At 40.6% G+C, this 22,785-nt stretch overlaps 1 protein-coding gene across 2 annotated transcripts in view; it reads left to right on the top strand.

The window, feature by feature from the left end:
* mical1 (microtubule associated monooxygenase, calponin and LIM domain containing 1) overlaps positions 1 to 22,785 on the top strand; it is a 70,883-nt gene that overhangs the window by 35,300 nt on the left and 12,798 nt on the right. For both annotated transcript variants that reach the window (XM_034173381.1, XM_034173382.1), the window contains 8 exons: positions 3,158 to 3,284; positions 3,621 to 3,696; positions 4,907 to 5,054; positions 5,251 to 5,441; positions 10,275 to 10,381; positions 11,085 to 11,147; positions 11,312 to 11,549; positions 18,307 to 18,377. In XM_034173381.1, coding sequence (XP_034029272.1) covers positions 3,158 to 3,284; positions 3,621 to 3,696; positions 4,907 to 5,054; positions 5,251 to 5,441; positions 10,275 to 10,381; positions 11,085 to 11,147; positions 11,312 to 11,549; positions 18,307 to 18,377 — 1,021 coding nt within the window. The remainder of the gene's footprint in view (positions 1 to 3,157; positions 3,285 to 3,620; positions 3,697 to 4,906; positions 5,055 to 5,250; positions 5,442 to 10,274; positions 10,382 to 11,084; positions 11,148 to 11,311; positions 11,550 to 18,306; positions 18,378 to 22,785) is intronic.

The following is a 22,785-nucleotide window of genomic DNA, read 5'->3' as shown; positions in this document are numbered from 1 at the left end:
TCTAATAATAGATTAAATGCAGTGTTGAGGCTGTCATTCTCAGCATCTGTGTGGATGTTAAAATCGCCCACTATAATTATCTTATCTGAGCTAAGCACTAAGTCAGACAAAAGGTCTGAAAATTCACAGAGAAACTCACAGTAACGACCAGGTGGACGATAGATAATAACAAATAAAACTGGTTTTTGGGACTTCCAATTTGGATGGACAAGACTAAGAGTCAAGCTTTCAAATGAATTAAAGCTCTGGCTGGGTTTTTGATTAATTAATAAGCTGGAATGGAAGATTGCTGCTAATCCTCCGCCCCGGCCCGTGCTACGAGCATTCTGGCAGTTAGTGTGACTCGGGGGTGTTGACTCATTTAAACTAACATATTCATCCTGCTGTAACCAGGTTTCTGTAAGGCAGAATAAATCAATATGTTGATCAATTATTATATCATTTACTAATAGGGACTTAGAAGAGAGAGACCTAATGTTTAATAGACCACATGTAACTGTTTTAGTCTGTGGTGCAGTTGAAGGTGCTATATTATTTTTTTCTTTTTGAATTTTTATGCTTAAATAGATTTTTACTGGTTATTGGTGGTCTGGGAGCAGGCACCGTCTCTACGGGGATGGGGTAATGAGGGGATGGCAGGGGGAGAGAAGCTGCAGAGAGGTGTGTAAGACTACAACTCTGCTTCCTGGTCCCAACCCTGGATAGTCACGGTTTGGAGGATTTAAGAAAATTGGCCAGATTTCTAGAAATGAGAGCGGCTCCATCCAAAGTGGGATGGATGCCGTCTCTCCTAACAAGACCAAACCAGAAGCTAACCAATAAGCGTTTAGGAACTGAGGACACTAATTGTTGAAGCTTTGTAGGTGGAATTCTTTCCCATTCTTGCTTGATGACTTCAGTTGTTCAGCAGTCCGGGGTCTCCATTGTCGTATTTTGTGCTTCATAATGCGTCACACATTTTCAATGGGCGACAGGTCTGGACTGCAGGCAGGCCAGTCTAGTACCCGCACTCTTTTACTATGAAGCCACAATGTTGTAACACGTGCAGAATGTGGCTTGGCATTGTCTTGCTGAAATAAGCAGGGACGTCCCTGAAAAAGACGTTGCTTGGATGGCAGCATGTGTTGCTCCAAAACCTGGATGTACCTTTCAGCATTGATGGTGCCATCACAGATGTGTAAGTTGTCCATGCCATGGGCACTAACACACCCCCATACCATCACAGATGCTGGCTTTTGAACTTTGTTCTGGATGGTCTTTTTCCTCTTTTGTCCAGAGGACACGACATCCATGATTTCCAAAACCAGTTTGAAATGTGGACTCATCAGACCACAGCACACTTTTCCACTTTGCGTCTGTCCATTTCAAAAGAGCTCGGGCCCAGAGAAGGCGGCGGCGTTTCTGGATGTTGTTGATGTATGGCTTTCACTTTGCATGGTAGAGTTTGATGCAGTGCCATCTGAGGGATCAAAGGTCATGGGCATTCAGTGTTGGTTTTCGGCCTTGCCGCTTATGTGTAGAAAGTTCTCCAGAATCTGAATCTTCTGATTATATTATGGACTATAGATGATGGAATCCCTAAATTCCTTGCAATTGAAAGTTGAGAAACATTGTTCTTAAACTGTTGGACTATTTTTTTTTTTTTTTTCACGCAGTTGCTCACAACGTGGTGATCTTCGCCCCATCTTTGCTTGTGAACAGCTGAGCCTTTTGGGGGTACTCCTTTTTATACTCAATCATGAGACTCACCTGTTTCCAATTAACCTGGTCACCTGTGGAATGTTCCAAAGTGGTGTTCTTTGAGCATTCATGAACTTTCCCAGTCTTTTGTTGCCCCTGTCCCAGCTTTTTGAAACCTGTTGCAGGCATCCATTTCAAAATGAGCAAATATTTGCACAAAAACAATATAGTTTATCAGTTTGAACATTAAATATCTTGTCTTTGTGGTGTATTCAGTTGAATATAGGTTGAAGAGGATTTGTAAATTACTGTATTCTGTTTTATTTACATTTTACACAACGTCCCAACTTCACTGGAATTGGGGTTGTCGATGAAGTGAGGCTAAGACCTGTTCCATTGCTAATAAGATGAATTAAAGGGAAAGGAAGCACAGTTCCATACTATGCCAGTGTACTAGCCTTACGAAAGGGAGAATAGATGCAGTCAGGACAGAATGTGACTGTTTTATCTCCACAGGGAGATCATTCCACAAAACAGGGGCACAATAAAAGAAGGCTCTCTGGCCTGCAGACTGTTTATTCACCCCCATAGGACACAGAGTAGTCCTGCACCCTGAGAACGCAGAGCCCAGGCCGGTACATAGGGTTTAATTAGGGCAGAGACGTGGGGAGGTGCTAGTCCATGAATAGTTTTACAGGTTTGTAAGAGAACCTTTTATTCATCTATAAAACTTGAACAAGATCACCACAGGAACCAGCATTATGTATTTAAGAAAAGCATTTTCTTTTTCAAAAAAAATTAATGGGTCTTCAGAAAGTATTTTTCCAAAAAATGTCTTGGAAAATTAATCAATCAGAGACATATTTGGTCAGTACAGTAATTTCATAAAGAGATGTATTTATTTTGAGATCCTGTTTTGTTTGTGATTACGTGTTCTGCCTTTCAAGTGGTCTTACTGTATACATTTTCAACAAGACCATAAATACTAGGTATCTTTAAAACAAATATTAAAGTTTGCAGCCAAAAATGCCTCATCAAAATCATTAGGGTGAATTTTAAAAATAAAACCATTTCCACACCTCCTGAGAAATGTTTCTATGCTGCTTTAAATGGGAGACAGCTGATGCTCCCTGTAGGGAGGGAGAGCAGGAGCACAGCACGGAGTAATGACAGAACACTCAATCTCTGTCCCAAAAAGTGTGTGTGTGTGTGTCTGTGTGTGTGTGTGTGTTAGTTACCACAGAGGGGGGAGCGTACCTCCTGATTTTAGATTTGATAGCATATATAATGTCCTATAAATCTGTGATGTTTATCATGAAACATCAGCTGTGTTTAACTGTAAAAAGTATTTTTCACAATAGGACCCTTTTCATTGTATCCATTTAAAGTGTCTGTTTCCTGTTTCTCTATTTATTGTTTTTGGGTTAAGATTGACCTTTTAAAAAGTGTCACTTTCTCCTCCTTAATGATGATACAGTGAAAGTCTGTACCAGCTTCTCTCTCAAACCACACCAGAGAACACCAGCAAAAACTACACTGCTTACAGCATCAACCCCTCCACACGGTACCAGAGGGCCAATCTCTCCTCCATCAAGCCCAACCAGGTGAGGGAGCTTCTGTTTTACCCAGCAGATATTTGATTCATTAAGGTCGTTGAAAATTTAGATGTGGAGGATGCATTCTGTCTTTACGTGGGGTTATTAAAAATGACAAAGAGCTCTGTGGAAGTAATTGTTGTAAAGGAATTATTGGCTAATATTCATCACATCAAGCTTTGTGTCAGTCACATTTAAAAATTAAAATAATTGTTCTGGTTGCACAAACTTGTGAATCGTTCTGCTTTTCATATTCATTTATAGTGTAAACTGAAGTGCTGAAAGGGAAAAATGCATCCTGTAATCCATAACTATATTTATTAGTTTGGATGTTACCTCCTTTAGGTGCAGCACCTGTATGATGTTGACAAGTCCAATACATCGAGCAGCAAACAGAAGAACAGATCTTGTGTGCGTCAAGGTCAGCTGCTCCTCTTTGTTACAGACATTGATCATTAATGTCAAAACTATTCAGTGAAATAATTAGATGGATAGATACAAGTTATATAGCTAAATCTTCTTGTTCAGCTGTTCCCGTTAGGGGTCACCACAGCAGATCGATCGTTTCCATCTCACCCTGTCCTCTGTATCTTCCTCTGTCACACCAGCCACCTGCATGTCCTCTCTCAGCACATCCATGAACCTCCTCTTTGGTCTCCCTCTTCTTCTCCTGCCTGGTGGCTCCATCCTCAGCATCCTTCTCCCTATATACCATGGGTCCCTCCTCTGCACATGTCCAAACCATCTCAGTCTCACCTCTCTGACTTTGTCTCCAAACTGTCCCACCTGAGTTGTTGCTCTGATATGTTCATTCCTAATTCTGTCCATCCTCATCACTCCCAAAGAGAATCTCAACATCTCCAGCTCTGCCTCCTGTCTTTTTGTTAGTGCCACTGTCTCTAAGCCATACAACACAGCTGGTCTCACTACTGTCTTGTAAACTTTCCCCTTCACTCTTGCTGATATTCTTCAGTCACAAATCACTCCTGCCACCTTTCTCCACCCACTCCACCCTGCCTGCACTCTCTTATTCACCTCTCTACCACACTCTCCATTACTTTGAACAGTTGACCCCAAGTATTTAGGGTCAACTGTCTACTTTTACCACTTCTACTCCTTGTAACTGCACTATTCCACTGGGCTCCCTCTCATTCACACACATTTATGCCATCTCACTCCTACTGACTTTCATTCCCCTTCTCTCCAGGGCATAGCGCCACCTTTCCAGGCTAGACTTAACCTGCTCTCTACTCTCAGTACAAATTAGCTGTAAAGCTAAATAAAATTTTATTTCACATTATTGATTTAAATTTTCTAACTAACCTGCAAAGTCAGAGGTCAGAAATTGACTTTTTTGTGTGTAACATTTAACATTCTGGATATAACTGCTCAACATATTAGTTGGAACCAGAAGGACTCAGCCTCCTGAAACAAAATGTTTCCTGTTGTAAACCTCAAAGGAAACACCTGCAGCACAGACGGCTGAGCAATTTATTTCCAGGCCTTTTTTTCTAATCTCCTGAGTTTGCAGATAATCTCTGTAGAATAATATAACCAGCCAGTGACCCCCTCCTACATAATTATTTTGTAATTTTCTGTTTTTTTTGTTGTTGTTTTTTTTAACCTCGTAGATTCAACTAGTGGGTTTGAGGAGTTGCTGAAGTGGTGCCAGACACACACAGCAGGTTACCAGAATGTGAATGTTAAAGACTTTACGCAGTCCTGGAGATCCGGATTGGCTCTGTGCGCACTAATCCATCACTTCAGACCTCACCTCATGTGAGTCGACCCCCCACCCCCCCGGCTTTACCATCACTAATGAACCTGTGTAGGCTGCCGTATAAAGGTTCAGTGCTTTGAATGTGTTCCTTTGATGTAGGTCTGCTTTTGACACTTTGATGGCACAGAAATGATTCCAAGCCCATTTCTAAGAGGTGACGTTTGCAGTGAGCCCTGCTCTCTTATTCCTCCACAGTGACTTCTTGTCCTTGGATGATTCCAGTGGTGTTTGCAACATCCAGCTGGCCTTCAGTATCCTGGAGAAGGAGCTGGGTATCCCACCCGTCATGTCTCCTAGTGATGTAGCCAACAGCGGTCAGATAGACAAACTGTCTATGGTTCTCTACCTCTCCCAGGTCAAAAATGCGTTCAGTGTGCCAGAAACAGGTAAACCTCTGGGTATTCTGCACATTTTGTATTGGTGAACAAAAATGTACTTGGCTCCAATTAAAGCTACAGTGTGGAGGATTTATAGATGTTTATTAGAAGAAAAGTGATATAGAATTCATAACCAATTGGGAATTTGTGTTTATGTAACACCCAAATAGGTCTTTGTCATTTGATTGGTGGTTTGTATGTCACATGATATGGATCATTCGTACCATTTACCATTGTGTTCTGTTTACCATTTATTCTTGGGAAAGTATTGTTAATAACAACATTTTTGGTATATAACTCGCACTGGAGTATATGTTGCAGGGCCTCCCAAACTGTGACTTATACTCCGGAAAATACGGTATTTGACGTACAGCGTTCCTCAATTTTAGCCTGTTATACAACCCCTGGCAAAAATGATGGAATCACCGGCCTCGGAGGATGTTCATTCAGTTGTTTAATTTTGCAGAAAAAAAGCAGATTACAGACATGACACAAAACTAAAGTTATTTCAGATGGCAACTTTCTGGCTTTAAGAAACACTATAAGAAATCAGGAAAAAAAATTGTGGCAGTCAGTAGTATTTTGTTGCACCACCTCTGGCTTTTATAACAGCTTGCAGTCTCTGAGGCATGGACTTAATGAGTGACAAACAGTACTCTTCATCAATCTGGCTCCAACTTTCTCTGATTGCTGTTGCCAGATCAGCTTTGCAGGTTGGAGCCTTGTCATGGACCATTTTCTTCAACTTCCACCAAAGATTTTCAATTGGATTAAGATCCGGACTATTTGCAGGCCATGACATTGACCCTATGTGTCTTTTTGCAAGGAATGTTTTCACAGTTTTTGCTCTATGGCAAGATGCATTATCATCTTGAAAAATGATTTCATCATCCCCAAACATCCTTTCAATTGATGGGATAAGAAAAGTGTCCAAAACATCAACGTAAACTTGTGCATATATTGATGATGTAATGACAGCCATCTCCCCAGTGCCTTTACCTGACATGTAGCCCCATATCATCAATGACTGTGGAAATTTACATGTTCTCTTACAGTTCGGTCACAGACGTTGACTCCAGTTTCCTTCCATTTGTTCCTCATTTGTTTTGTTGTGCATTTTCGATTTTTGAGACATATTGCTTTAAGTTTTCTGTCTTGACGCTTTGATGTCTTCCTTGGTCTACCAGTATGTTTGCCTTTAACAACCTTCCCATGTTGTTTGTATTTGGTCCAGAGTTTAGACACAGCTGACTGTGAACAACCAACATCTTTTGCAACATTGCGTGATGATTTACCCTCTTTTAAGAGTTTGATAATCTTCTACTTGGTTTGAACTGACATCTCTCGTGTTGGAGCCATGATTCATGTCAGTCCACTTGGTGCAACAGCTCTCCAAGGTGTGATCACTCCTTTTTGGATGTAGACTAACGAGCAGATCTGATTTGATGCAGGTGTTAGTTTTGGGGATGAAAATTTACAGGGTGATTCCATAATTTATTCCTCAGAATTGAGTGATTCCATATTTTTTTTCCCCTCTGCTTGGTCTTGTCAGTGCACTTAGTTGTGATATTTGAGCATTTCTGATTTAACAGTGATTCCTGTAACAAAGTGGCTACGGGTACGTACATCCATATCTTCTGCGGGACTGCTAAAGGTACGGACCGAGGCTCACTGAGTGGACATAACGTGACACCGTTGGGAAATACACACGTGGAACAAGCGGTGAAGCTCTTAACAGACACAGAATATTTTACGTCCACTAATGCTTCAGCTGAACTGTGCTGTTTCTTTTTTCTCCCTTGTTTCAGAAACCGTAACTTCCAACATTTTAGCAGCCCCCATCTGTAGACTATTCAATCTTTCCTTACAGACTGGGGTTTTTCCAAAAGATTGGAAATCTGCTGCGGTCACTCCTCTATTTAAAGGAGGAGACAACAGTGACATGAACTGCTTCAGGCCAATTTCCATCTTGCCCTGTCTTTCGAAAATCTTTGAAAAAATTGTCAACTTACAGCTGATAGATTACTTGGAGTCTTACCAAATCTATAACCCATTGCAGTCTGGGTTTAGAGCCAGGCACAGCTGTCTGACTGCCTCATTGAAGGTCCTCAGTGATATCATCAATGCTGTTGACAATAAGGAGTACTGTGTGGCTATGTTTGTTGACTTAGCCAAAGCTTTTGATTCTGTGGACTTAAACATCTTGATGGATAGGCTACGGGGGACAGGTTTTTCAGACAACTCCATTACATGGTTTAAAAGCTTTTGCTCTGGGCGTATGCAGGCGATGAGAGTTGAAGGGCTCCTCTCAGAACCCCTACCTCTTCACAAAGGCCTGCCTCAAGGATCCATCCTAGGCCCCACCCTGTTCAATATTTTCATAAATAATATCACATATGCTGCAGGTCAGTGTCAAATGCATTTGTATGCAGATGACACTATCCTGTATGCGCATAGTCCCTGTTTCAACAGTAGTCTGTCTTTGCTCCAAGACAGCTTCATTTCACTTCAACATGCCTTTTCTGAGCTTCGACTTACGTTAAATACAAGAAAAACCAAATGTATGTTCTTTAACAGAAACCTCCCGCTCCCTGAGAGTCCAGATAAAATTGTATCCCTGGACGGATCAGAAATTCAGACTGTCTCGCAGTATAAGTATCTAGGTGTATGGCTTGATAACTCTCTAGTTTTTGAAACCCACATCATTAATCTGCTCACCAAAGCAAAGGCGAGAATTGGCTTTTTATACCGCCACAAAAACACTTTCACTCGCCCAATAAGAGAGCTTTTGGTAAAAACTACAGTTCTCCCCATCCTTGATTATGGAGACTTAGTTTACAGAATGGCATCAAAGACTCTGCTCCACAAACTTGATGTTGTATATCATGCTGCCATACGCTTTGTTACAGGTGCACCTTTCACCACGCACCACTGTGATTTGTACTCAGTGGTGAAGTGGCCCTTTCTCCACACACGTAGACAAATCCATTGGCTATTGTGTATTTACAAATGTTTGATTGGCTTGGCTCCGTCCTATTTGAGCTCTTTATTAAACATCCACACTTCTAGTCGTGCTCTCCGCTCCAGCACTTACATCAGTCTGGTGGTCCCAAAAGTTCGCACAGTCTTTGGTCGCTCATCTTTCCAGTTTTCTGCAGCAAGTGACTGGAATGACTTAGAACAGTCTCTAAAGCTTAAGTTTGTTTTTACCTCTATCTACTTTTAAAAACTCAGTTTCTAACATTTTACAGGACCATTGCACATGTTTTTAATATTGTATATCTTAATTCTTAACATTTTGTTTTATTGTTGTTGTTTCTGCAGTTGTTTTACTGTATGTTTTTCACTGTTGTATGTGGAGATTGTGAATCTGTTATTCTCTCCTGCTGTTGTGTTGCCTCTTGTCCAGGTCGTCATTGTAAATGAGTAAGTGTTCTCAATTGACTTACCTGGTAAAACATTGAATAAATAAATAAAAACTGTCTTCTAGTGTTAGCGGAGGTTACCCTGTAAGCTCGCCATCGTGCTGATAATCATTCGAGTACAGTTGTTTAATGAAGCTGCTGTAAATGAAGAAATTCATCAAAATATCGACGTAAATTGCGAAGGTGTTTTGCTTCTTTCATCGTCCATCCACCTCAAGTTCCAAGTGCTGTTTTCTAAGCGAGGCGTGACACCGGACCTTTAGCCGCATATGGTACAGGTACTGACATATTTGCGCATTCTGATTGGTCGGTAAGACACCCTCCGTATCTTTAGAACGGTCTCTGTAGATACGGGTCCGTACCCGTAGCCACTGCCTTCCTGTAATGGTAATATTTTTGATGTAAGAATGTCATTGGCTACGTGCAGCATGATGATGTGTGTGGTGACTGCCGTCGCCCCATAGCAAGGAGGGGTTTGAACCCCACATGGAGCTTTCCTGTTTTTTTGCATTTGTATGCCCCCCTATGTATTGGATGCTCTGGCTTCTTCCCATAGTCCAAGGCTTAATTTTAGTAGGAAAAAAATGAACACTGCAACACAACTCTTACGTAACGCAGTTGCTTAGACACTGCACAGCATTAGCGTGTCCTTAAAAGGGTCAGGTACATTTGTCCTCCTGCTGAAATGTGTTCAGTGTGGCCGTAATGATGCTGTTTCTTTAAGAGCACGTTACCCAGAATTCCACTGGCTTAAAGTGGCTTGTGCTCCGCTGGGCTCAGCCAGCCTCTACTGGTCGTGCTGCTCTCCTGCACTCATCCAGCCGAACAGGCTCATCAGGGTGCGATGGGACCAGCGGTGCTTCAAACTGATCTCTTCTTCCTGCGCTGAAGGAGGATTTTTTTGTTGTTGTTGTTGTTGCGTCTGAGGTATTTCTGCTGTCACGGGGACTTTGGTAGCGTAAGTGTGAGCTTGGCGCTGAAGGAGCTGAAGTGGGTGTGATCGGCGCGCTCCGTCTGTGATGCTGTGCAGCTCGGCTTTGGGATCTGCTGACTGATGTGCAGGCAGCGGGGGGTTTGGCGGGGGGGGGGGCTGACATTCTCCTGTAACCTTATCTGAATGATGAATGAGTGGGAATGATGCCAAGACCTCAAAGTGGATTGACAAGTTAAATTCAGCTGCTGCTGAAGTCAGGATGCTGCAGTAAACACCACTAAGAGTCGAAGGTATATTTCTGACAGTGGACCCAGTGCAAAATGATACGCTGTGGTCATGTTTCTGGTACAACAACCATGATGTTCACAACTTCACATCTTTTATTATTTATTTGGCTAGCATTCAAAGGTAAAAGACGTTTAGATTTTTTTTTTTTGTCTCATTTCCTTTTTGACATCTTTATCCATTTTCTTTCTGCCACAGAACCTTCAACCTCTGTGCCTTCGTCCAAATCTTTCTCTCTCTCACGGACACAGGCGGCTGTGTTTTTCCTGAGCAAGCTGAAGCACAACTCCCTGCAGCGACGCAAGGTACGCCCACTGGACCTCACTATTGGCACAGCACAGGGAAGTAGTGTAAGATAAAGATGTTTTCAATGGCCGGAGTTCAGGTCCAGTTCTTGTGATGCTTTTGAATCACACAAACTGGATGTTTGGTGGCAGATCTTTAATGATGGGATGTGGACGTGCATGACCAGAGGATCCCTGGTTCAATTCCTCATCAAACAGGCTGCTCACTCAGGTGCCTCAGTTTGATCCTGATGTGCAGTTGAGTGTCTTGCATGGCTGATATTGGTGTGTATGAGAGAGAGAGAGAGAGAGAGAGAATGAATGAATGAATGAATGAGAGTCATCTGCATCAGATGACTAAATTTGTGAACTGGGGATTGACTGATTTGTTGCCTCAGTGGTTGCTATCCAGGAACCGGGGCAGTTACGTGGTGCGGTGAATGCGAAGGCTCCCAGATCTGACTCAACGTAACTGGCATTGTGAGTCGTTAGTCAAACTGCTCTAAAATTATTGCGTGGCTTTTGTTTATTTATTTATTTTTGCAAAAATCTTGGTGTCTAGGCTGGAACAGGAAATAAATTTTAGATTGCTGGAAAGGGGTGGGATCAAAATACTCTCTATAAAAATGTATTTAAAAAAAAAAAAAAAATGCAAGCTGCGTTTTGACAGAGGTGTTCACTCTGAGTGCCCTTTGAGCTGGACTTGTTTTTATTTCCTTCGCAGGAAAACCTGGTGGCTAAGAGACATTCAAAAGGTAGCAAGAAAAGGATGGGAGATGAGGACAGTGTGAGTTGTGTTTTTAATAAATCACTTAAATTCTACTTTTGGAAAGCTTTTATATAATAATTCTCCAGGTCGTTTTGTGGTGATGTTTTCAAACCTAAAAATATCTAAGTGAATTTGCTGCATTGTTGCTGTTTTCATTTCTAACATCTGTCATTTTCATTCAGACGGCAGCACCTTCTGTGTCCCCTGATCGCCACCCCGCACCTGCTCCTTGTCCTGAGCCCGACCCTGGTACTGGTGCGTCGATGACGAACAGTGAGGAGTGTTACTTCTGTAGCCAGAGGGTCTACGTGCTGGAGCGCATCAGTGCTGAGGGCAAGTTCTTCCACCGGAGCTGCTTCACCTGCCAGAAGTGTGGAATCACACTCCGACTGGGAGGATACACCTTCAACCAGACCACAGGTGAGGACCATCTTCTGTCAAGAATTAAGGAACACTGTATGTTTGCTGTGACTCACAAAACACACAGTTAACAGTTTTCCGACAGCCTACCAGAGACGTGCTTGGATGCACCTGATTAAAACTGTTTACAGACTTGTGCTTTTCCTGCCTAAATTACTGAAATTTGTTTAATAAGTGTTAATAATTAAACAAATGCCCTTGCAGTAATTTCCTCCAATCTATCACTTTTAATTTTGGAACCCCTGGTTCTCGGTCTCTCTGTCTCCCCTTTAACATTCTGTGATATGGCAGTTTTCCTCATTTCTCAAGAAAGTATTTGCACATTTTCATTTACAAAGCAGTAATTTGAATACCTGCCGTTGGCTTCATCACGGTACTTTAATGCGCATAAAGAGGAAACTAGCAGATGTCAGTGATTTTTAGGGCAAACTTCAGCTTTAAAATGATGTATTAATTTAATTGTCAGCGAGATTAAATTATCCCAAACCTGCATTTAATGAATCTTCAGGGTCATGAGACAGAGAATTAATTCATTTGTTTATTTATTTGTGTTCAAACATTATGAAGACACAGATGTTTTCTATATTTCCTCTGTGAAATTTTTAAATGTAAACTACTGAATTTGGGTTTCTGAGTCACTTCTTCAAATTTTTATTTACTTAGATTTTTATTTACTTGTATGAATCTCGATTGTTTTTAGTTTAAATAAATGTTTCACATTCAAGCTGTCTGGAAATATATTTACTACAATTTTTTTTCATGCACTTCCAGAAATAAACTCATGAGATGAATGTAGGTTCCCCAGTGTGAGACTTGAAACGTTTGATGGGGAGTGGGGACAATTCAATAATGTGTAATTTAAAAAACCAAGTATAAACTTTGATGGCATTGGATGAAGCCCTCCTGGAAGAAGAAAAAGTTGCAGTTCTTTGACTAGCCACTTGAGGCTGGCTCCAAAACAGAACTCATTCCCATAGGGGTCCATGTTAAAGTGTCCAACTTTAGAACAGAAATAAACATGTTTACAACCTGGTACAGTTTTGGTCTCTGTAGACAGTTTCCTTAACATCTTTAGCTCAGAGGCTGTTTGAAGAGTTTGCTAGATGTCCTAAAGGGCTGTTTGTCATTTTGAGCATTTTATGACAAATGCCTGGAATAATCTGGCTTGTGTGATGAAACGTCCGAATGAATCTTCTACAATCTCCCTGCTGCAATAGTCATGCTGAATGAAACTCGCCTCTTATTTAAAGTTGCATGCTAACGGTGTTAGCACTGTTAGCAGCTGTCGGTAGCCTGATCCATTAGGCCCCAAAGTCAGCAGCTTCTAACTTTTAATGTTCACACCAAAGCAAGTCATTAGGAGAACCACCACGCAGGCATAAAAAATATGATTTAATAAGCAGGTTAGCCTAATAGCTTGGGTCAGAGGTCTAAAACTCATTCCAGAAAAGGCCAAGAGGGTGCAGGTTTTCTTTGCAACCACCTTCTTCTTCTTCTTCTTCTTTCTGGCAGACTAGGCACGGCTAGTGCATTGCTGCCCCCCCCACTTGTCAGAATGTACACCTAGAAAACACAATGTTTGCAACCACCTACTCCCCCAGGTGATGGAAACAGTTAATCAGTGAAATCACCTTGGGGAGTGGGTGGCTGCAAAGAAAACCTGCACCCTCTTGGCCTTTTCTGGAATAGGTTTTAGACCTTTGGCTTAGGTTGTTTGAACTCAAAAAGAGGAGAGTGTTCAGGCTTCTTTCATCACACACGGAGCCTCTCACGGTCCACTGCTCCACCCCCTTATGCATTAATGAGTTCATCATGCTCCTGCTGTCAACACGGCAACGCCCAGATATGGGCTTCATATCAGCTGTACTGGTTCTCTATAGAAACCCTTTGGGTGACGTTACTCAGGCTTTGTCCAATGTGTATGGTTAAAAACTCAGTCACTAAAAATTACAGCCCTTGAGTCTTAGTATTAATAATGGTACCTAACAGTATTCCCTGAAAACCCCTTTTTGTCTGATCATTTTTTAATAACATTTATTTTAATGGACTACCCAGCAGTGGGGAATAAGTTTCATTACAGTAGAAGTCTTTCGGAAAGCGCTGTAACTAGGTTTAAGGATATGATTCCTTCTTTATGTTCTCCATTGCCATATATCAACACAGTGCAGAGTAGCTACCTAAACTCTGTGAGTGAGATAGATTATCTTGTCAATAGTTTTACATCCTCATTGAGCACAACTTTGGATGCTGTAGCTCCTCTGAAAAAGAGAGCCTTAAATCAGAAGTGCCTGACTCCGTGGTATAACTCACAAACTCGCAGGTTAAAGCAGATAACCGGTAAGTTGGAGAGGAAATGACGTCTCACTAATTTAGAAGATCTTCATTTAGCCTGGAAAAAGAGTCTGTTGCTCTATAAAAAAGTCCTCCGTAAAGCTAGGACATCTTACTACTCATCACTGATTGAAGAAAATAAGAACAACCCCAGGTTTCTTTTCAGCACTGTAGCCAGGCTGACAAAGAGTCAGAGCTCTGTTGAGCCGAGTATTCCTTTAACTTTAACTAGTAATGACTTCATGACTTTCTTTGCTAATAGAATTTTAACTATTAGAGAAAAAATTACTCATAACCATCCCAAAGACGTATCGTTATCTTTGGCTGCTTTCAGTGATGCCGGTATTTGGTTAGACTCTTTCTCTCTGATTGTTCTGTCTGAGTTATTGTCATTAGTTACTTCCTCCAAACCATCAACATGACTATTAGACCCCATTCCTACCAGGCTGCTCAACGAAGCCCTACCATTAATTAATGCTTCGATCTTAAATATGATCAATCTATCTTTGTTAGTTGGCTATGTACCACAGGCTTTTAAGGTGGCAGTAATTAAACCATTACTTAAAAAGCCATCACTTGACCCAGCTATCTTAGCTAATTATAGGGCAATCTCCAACCTTCTTTTTCTCTCAAAAATTCTTGAAAGGGTAGTTGTAAAACAGCTAACTGATCATCTGCAGAGGAATGGTCTATTTGAAGAGTTTCAGTCAGGATTTAGAATTCATCATAGTACAAAAACAGCATTAGTGAAGGTTACAAATGATCTTCTTATGGCCTCAGACAGAGGACTCATCTCTGTGCTTGTTCTGTTAGACCTCAGTGCTGCTTTTGATACTGTTGACCTTAAAATTTTATTACAGAGATTAGAGCATGCCATAGGTATTAAAGGCACTGCGCTGCGGTGGTTTGAATCATATTTATCTAATAGATTACAATTTGTTCATGTAAATGGGGAGTCTTCTTCACAGACTAAGGTTAATTATGGAGTTCCACAAGGTTCTGTGCTAGGACCAATTTTATTCACTTTATACATGCTTCCCTTAGGCAGTATTATTAGAAAGCATTGCTTAAATTTTCATTGTTACTCAGATGATACCCAGCTTTATCTATCCATGAAGCCAGAGGACACACACCAGTTAGTTAAGCTGCAGGATTGTCTTACAGACATAAAGACATGGATGACCTCTAATTTCCTGCTTTTAAATTCAGATAAAACTGAAGTTATTGTACTTGGCCCCACAAATCTTAGAAACATGGTGTCTAACCAGATCCTTACTCTGGATGGCATTACCCTGACCTCTAGTAATACTGTGAGAAATCTCTGAGTCATTTTTGATCAGGATATGTCATTCAATGCGCATATTAAACAAATATGTAGGACTGCTTTTTTGCATTTACGCAATATCTCTAAAATTAGAAAGGTCTTGTCTCAGAGTGATGCTGAAAAACTAATTCATGCATTTATTTCCTCTAGGCTGGACTATTGTAATTCATTATTATCAGGTTGTCCTAAAAGTTCCCTAAAAAGCCTTCAGTTAATTCAAAATGCTGCAGCTAGAGTACTGACGGGGACTAGAAGGAGAGAGCATATCTCACCCATATTGGCCTCTTTTCATTGGCTTCTTGTTAATTCCAGAATAGAATTTAAAATTCTTCTTCTTACTTATAAGGTTTTGAATAATCAGGTCCCATCTTATCTTAGGGACGTCATAGTACCATATCACCCCAATAGAGCGCTTCGCTCTCAGACTGCAGGCTTACTTGTAGTTCCTAGGGTTTTTAAGAGTAGAATGGGAGGCAGATCCTTCAGCTTTCAGGCTCCTCTCCTGTGGAACCAGCTCCCAATTTGGATCAGGGAGACAGACACCCTCTCTACTTTTAAGATGCACTGAGTGTTTCTTTCTCTTTTTGCTCTGTATGCACCACTCTGCATTTAATCATTAGTGATTGATCTCTGCTCCCCTCCCACAGCATGTCTTTTTCCTGGTTCTCTCCCTCAGCCCCAACCAGTCCCAGCAGAAGACTGCCCCACCCTGAGCCTGGTTCTGCTGGAGGTTTCTTCCTGCTAAAAGGGAGTTTTTCCTTCCCACTGTCGCCAAGTGCTTGCTCACAGGGGGTCGTTTTGACCGTTGGGGTTTTTCTGTAATTATTGTATGGCCTTGCCTTACAATATAAAGCGCCTTGGGGCAACTGTTTGTTGTGATTTGGCTCTATATAAATAAAATTGATTTGATTTGGTACAGAATTGGAATATATAAGTCGTGTACCTGGAAAAATGACATGTTCATTCTTATTTTGGTTCTCTTCCACACTGTCTCCCATCAACACTAGCAAGTGTGTGCAAGTGCTACTTTTTTCATTACAACTTTCTTAATGAAACCCCTGAAAAAGAATAAATATAATCAGATTTGTGGATTATGAGCTGGGGCTTATGTAATTAAGGGGCTTATTGTGCCTCTGTGTAAAATATCCAATATAAAAAATAAAAGAAGATCTGGGGTGTCAAGAGGTTTTGTTTGTTTTTTTTTTTTTTCACATACGGTGCACCCGGAAAGTATTCACGGCATTTCACTTTTTCCACATTTTGTTACAGCCTTATTTCAAAATAAAAAGTAAATTAGTAAAAAAAGTAAAAGAGTAAATTCATTTTTTTTCCCTCAAAATTCTACTCACAACACCCCATAATGACAGCATGGAAATGTTTTTTAAATGGCTGCAAATTTATTAAAAATAAAATAAAACTAAGAAATCACATGTACGTAAGTATTCACACCCTTTGGTCAGTACTTTGTTGATGCACATTTGGCACCAATTACAGCCTCATGTCTTCTTGAAGATGATGCCACAAGCTTGGTGCACCTATCTTTGGCCAGTTTGGTCCATTCCTCTTTGCAGCACCTCTCAAGCTCCATCAGGTTGGATGGGGAGCGTCGGTGCACAGACATTTTCAGATCTGTCCAGAGATGTTCAGTCTGATTCAGGTCTGGGCTCTGGCTGGTCCACTCAAGGACATTCACAGAGTTGTCCTGAAGCCGCTCCTTTGATATCTTGGCTGTGTGCTTAGGGTCATTGTCCTGCTGAAAGAGGAACCTTCCCCCCAGTCTGAGGTCAAGAGCGCAGGTTTTCATCTGGGATGTCTCTGTAGATTGCTGCATTCATCTTTCCCTCAATCCTGACTAGTCTCCCAGTTCCTGCCACTGAAAAACATCCCCACAGCATGATGCTGCCACCACCATGCTTCACTGTAGGGATGGTGCCTGGACTCGTCGAAACAGGACCCCTGTCATTCACCCCAAATAGCTCAATATTTGTCTCATCAGACCAGAGAATTTTGTTCTCCTGGTCTTAGAGTCCTTCAGGTGCCTTTTGTCAAACTCCTGGTGGGCTGCCATGTGCCTTTTACTAAGGAGTGGCTTCTGTCTGGCCACTCTACCATACAGGCCTGATTGGTGGATTGCTGCAGAGATGATTGACCTTCTGAAAGGTTCTCCTCTCTCCACAGAAGAATGCTGGAGCTCTGACAGAGTGACTAAGGTCCTTCTCCCTGATCACTCAAGAGTTTAGACGGGCAGCCAGCTCTAGGAAGAGTCCTGGTGGATCCGAACTTCCATTTATGGATGATGGAGGCCACTGTGCTCATTGAGACCTTCAAAGCAGCAGAAATGTTCCTGTACCCTTTCCCAGATTTGTGACTCTAGACAATCCTGTCTCAGAGGTCTACAGACAATTCCTTTGACTTCATGCTTGGTTTGTGCTCTGACTGTCAACTCTGGGACCTTATATGCAGACAGGTGTGTGTCTTTTCAAATCATGTCCAATCAAGTGAACTTACCACAAGTTGACTCCACTTAAGCTCTAGAAACATCTCAAGGATTTTCAGTGGAAACAGGGGGCACCTGAGCTCAATTGTGATCCTTATGGCAAAGGCTGGGAATACTTATGTACATGTGATTGCTTAGTTTTTTGTTGTTGTTTGCTGGTTTTTTTTTTTTTTGTTTTTTTTAAATAAATTTTCAAAAATGTCAAAAAAAGAACATAACATAACAAAATGTGGAAAAAGTGAGGAGCTGTGAATATTTTCTGGATGCACTGTATTTGTCTGTTTTTAATACAACCTCTGTTGGTTCACCTCATTTCAACAGCTTTTTGTTTGCTCCTGACTCTCTGAGCCAGAAGTACTTTCTACTGCCTTGTTGACTATAATTCACTTCTATTTATAACGTCTGTGCTATTTGTGCTCTCTGAAAGTCAGAATAAGGTTTTGCTTAAAAAAGTCTCATGTCACTTCCTTATTTATTTGTTAGGGACTAAAATGAGAATTCATTAAAGAAATAGTAGTTTATTTCTTATTTCAACACGTGTGGTGTTTTGTTGTTGTTGTTTTATTATTATTATTGATTGCATGTGTTTGCCCCGCCCCCTTCAGGGCATTTCTACTGTGAGCTGCACTCTGAAGATCTGGAGCTTGAAAACGGGATGGAAACATCTTCCTTTGAGGTGCGTGACCTTCTGCTGCTTTTTGCAGCAGATGCTGTTGTAAACCTTGTGGGTTTTTTTTATTGTTGTTGTTGTTGTTGTTGTTTTTATTTTTATTATATATATATATATATATATAATATACAGGCTTGGGGAGTAACGGAATACATGTAATGGCGTTACGTAATTAGGATACAAAAAAGGTAACTGTATTCCGCTGCAGTTACAAAAAAAAAGACGTATTCAGATTACAGGTATATTTAGTAAAAATGGGGATTACTTCGCAGGATTACAATTTTAATGCATTTTATGATATTATCTGTATATAATTTTTTTTTCTTTGAAATGAAAACATCCCTTCATGGACAGCGATGTGACATCTCCTAATATTGATGAAGTACCTGGATGTTAATGCATTTTCAATTTTCGCGACTGAGCACACTCAGAAAAATGCTTACAAAATACGTGTTAAAATGCCATTTTGACCTGGATATCGAGCCAGTAAAATTAAATGACATTAAATTATGTCAGGAAAGTATTAAACTTATTCTGACACACACACATTCCCAAATATTAGTATTGAAAGTTACACGGATCTGCGCTGTTCAAGCTGCTGAGCTGAGGCGTCCTGCTGCTGTTCAACGCAGCGCAGCTCCTAAAACCATTACAATACATTTATTTTATTTATTTATATATATATATATATATATATATATATATATATACACAATTATCCTTTATTGACCGAGTTTCATACATGAAGTCAGTGGTGTGTGTACACATCTCTATGTGTGGGCGTGACTGTGAGCGGCACAGCGCGGGTCATTATAATCTCATTATTTTAAGGTGCAAATTTAAAAAAAAATCCCCAGTCTTGTCGAACAATTTTAATCACTAACGACAAGTATTTTAACTAGACATTGGTGTAGCAGTGGAAAATATCAACTAGACATAAGTGAAGAGTTAATGATCCGTGTCATCGGGCGACACAGGTACGTCAGGAGACATACAGCTGTTTATCATCCAAATGTCACGGACAAAGTGACAAGAAGAACCAAAACCACTTACTTATGGAAGGAAATATTGTCTCCCTTGTTCCTCCATTTGTGGCTTTGCCAACATGCGCAGCTTTCCGGCATAGTCCACCTGTTACTTGAACTTCTATTCACACAAATCACTAACTTGCCCGGAATTAAAATGTTGACCACGCCTCCTTACTGACAGGATTTACTTATTGGTTTTCATTATGCTGTTGTTCTTATTTTGAAAGTTCAATAAGTGGACTGATATGTTAAACATGGTACGAATTTACTGAACAAGTAGTAGACTTTTTTTTTTGTTTTGTATATTGTTCTGCCACTTTTAATTACAAATTCATCCGCACACGCCTGAGTTTTCATTATCCGTCATTTGTTTGGCATTTTTTGTTGAAAATTTAGCAGGTGAACACTGGGTGTGTTTAAAACAATATTGTGGTGCTCTTAATTCATAATGTAAAGTAAAACAGAGCATGTCAATCAATCAATCAATCAATTTTATTTATATAGCGCCAAATCACAACAAACAGTTGCCCCAAGGCGCTTTATATTGTAAGGCAAGGCCATACAATAATTATGTAAAAACCCCAACTGTCAGAACGACCCCCTGTGAGCAAGCACTTGGCAACAGTGGGAAGGAAAAACTCCCTTTTAACAGGAAGAAACCTCCAGCAGAACCAGGCTCAGGGAGGGGCAGTCTTCTGCTGGGACTGGTTGGGGTGGAGGGAGAGAACCAGGAAAAAGACATGCTGTGGAGGGGAGCAGAGATCGATCACTAATGATTAAATGCAGAGTGGTGCATATAGAGCAAAAAGAGAAAGAAACACTCATCAACACACATCATGGGAACCCCCCAGCAGTCTAAGTCTATAGCAGCATAACTAAGGGATGGTTCAGGGTCACCTGATCCAGCCCTAACTATAAGGTTTAGCAAAAAGGAAAGTTTTAAGCCTAATCTTAAAATTAGAGAGGGTGTCTGTCTCCCTGATGGGAGCTGGTTCCACAGGAGAGGAGCCTGAAAGCTGAAGACTCTGCCTCCCATTCTACTCTTACAAACCCTAGGAACTACAAGTAAGCCTGCAGTCTGAGAGCGAAGCGCTCTATTGGGGTGATATGGTACTATGAGGTCCCTAAGATAACATGGGACCTGATTATTCAAAACCTTATAAGTAAGAAGAAGAATTTTAAATTCTATTCTAGAATTAACAGGAAGCCAATGAAGAGAGGCCAATATGGGTGAGATATGCTCTCTCCTTCTAGTCCCTGTCAGCACTCTAGCTGCAGCATTTTGAATTAACTGAAGGCTTTTTAGGGAACTTTTAGCACAACCTGATAATAATGAATTACAATAGTCCAGCCTAGAGGAAATAAATGCATGAATTAGTTTTTCAGCATCACTCTGAGACAAGACCTTTCTAATTTTAGAGATATTGCGTAAATGCAAAAAAGCAGTCCTATATATTTGTTTAATATGCGCTTTGAATGACATATCCTGATCAAAAATGACTCCAAGATTTCTCACAGTATTACTAGAGGTCAGGGTAATGCCATCCAGAGTAAGGATCTGGTTAGACACCATGTTTATAAGATTTGTGGGGCCAAGTACAATAACTTCAGTTTTATCCGAGTTTAAAAGCAGGAAATTAGAGGTCATCCATGTCTTTATGTCTGTAAGACAATCCTGCAGTTTAGCTAATTGGTGTGTGTCCTCTGGCTTCATGGATAGATAAAGCTGGGTATCATCTGCGTAACAATGAAAATTTAAGCAGTGCCGTCTAATAATACTGCCTAAGGGAAGCATGTATAAAGTGAATAAAATTGGTCCTAGCACAGAACCTTGTGGAACTCCATAATTAACCTTAGTCTGTGAAGAAGATTCCCCATTTACATGAACAAATTGTAATCTATTAGATAAATATGATTCAAACCACTGCAGCGCAGTGCCTTTAATACCTATGGCATGCTCTAATCTCTATAATAAAATTTTATGGTCAACAGTATCAAAAGCAGCACTGAGGTCTAACAGAACAAGCACAGAGATGAGTCCACTGTCTGAGGCCATAAGAAGATCATTTGTAACCTTCACTAATGCTGTTTCTGTACTATGATGAATTCTAAAACCTGACTGAAACTCTTCAAACAGACCATTCCTCTGCAGATGATCAGTTAGCTGTTTTACAACTACCTTTTCAAGAATTTTTGAGAGAAAAGGAAGGTTGGAGATTGGCCTATAATTAGCTAAGATAGCTGGGTCAAGTGATGGCTTTTTAAGTAATGGTTTAATTACTGCCACCTTAAAAGCCTGTGGTACATAGCCAACTAATAAAGATAGATTGATCATATTTAAGATCGAAGCATTAAATAATGGTAGGGCTTCCATGAGCAGCCTGGTAGGAATGGGGTCTAATAGACATGTTGATGGTTTGGATGAAGTAACTAATGAAAATAACTCAGACAGAACAATCGGAGAGAAAGAGTCTAACCAAATACCGGCATCACTGAAAGCAGCCAAAGATAACGATATGTCTTTGGGATGGTTATGAGTAATTTTTTCTTTAATAGTTAAAATTTTATTAGCAAAGAAAGTCATGAAGTCATTACTAGTTAAAGTTAAAGGAATACTCGGCTCAATAGAGCTCTGACTCTTTGTCAGCCTGGCTACAGTGCTGAAAAGAAACCTGGGGTTGTTCTTATTTTCTTCAATTAGTGATGAGTAGTAAGATGTCCTAGCTTTACGGAGGGCTTTTTTATAGAGCAACAGACTCTTTTTCCAGGCTAAGTGAAGATCTTCTAAATTAGTGAGACGCCATTTCCTCTCCAACTTACGGGTTATCTGCTTTAAGCTGCGAGTTTGTGAGTTATACCACGGAGTCAGGCACTTCTGATTTAAAGCTCTCTTTTTCAGAGGAGCTACAGCATCCAAAGTTGTCTTCAATGAGGATGTAAAACTATTGACGAGATACTCTATCTCACTTACAGAGTTTAGGTAGCTACTCTGCACTGTGTTGGTATATGGCATTAGAGAACATAAAGAAGGAATCATATCCTTAAACCTAGTTACAGCGCTTTCTGAAAGACTTCTAGTGTAATGAAACTTATTCCCCACTGCTGGGTAGTCCATCAGAGTAAATGTAAATGTTATTAAGAAATGATCAGACAGAGGGGAGTTTTCAAGGAATACTGTTAAGTCTTCAATTTCCATACCATAAGTCAGAACAAGATCTAAGATATGATTAAAGTGGTGGGTGGACTCATTTACATTTTGAGCAAAGCCAATAGAGTCTAATAATAGATTAAATGCAGTGTTGAGGCTGTCATTCTCAGCATCTGTGTGGATGTTAAAATCGCCCACTATAATTATCTTATCTGAGCTAAGCACTAAGTCAGACAAA

Source organism: Thalassophryne amazonica, chromosome 6, assembly GCF_902500255.1.
Source record: "Thalassophryne amazonica chromosome 6, fThaAma1.1, whole genome shotgun sequence".
Classification (NCBI taxonomy): Eukaryota; Metazoa; Chordata; class Actinopteri; order Batrachoidiformes; family Batrachoididae; genus Thalassophryne; species Thalassophryne amazonica.
The sequence above is the reverse complement of the archived record's forward strand: the minus strand, read 5'-3'. Positions and strand labels throughout refer to the sequence as shown.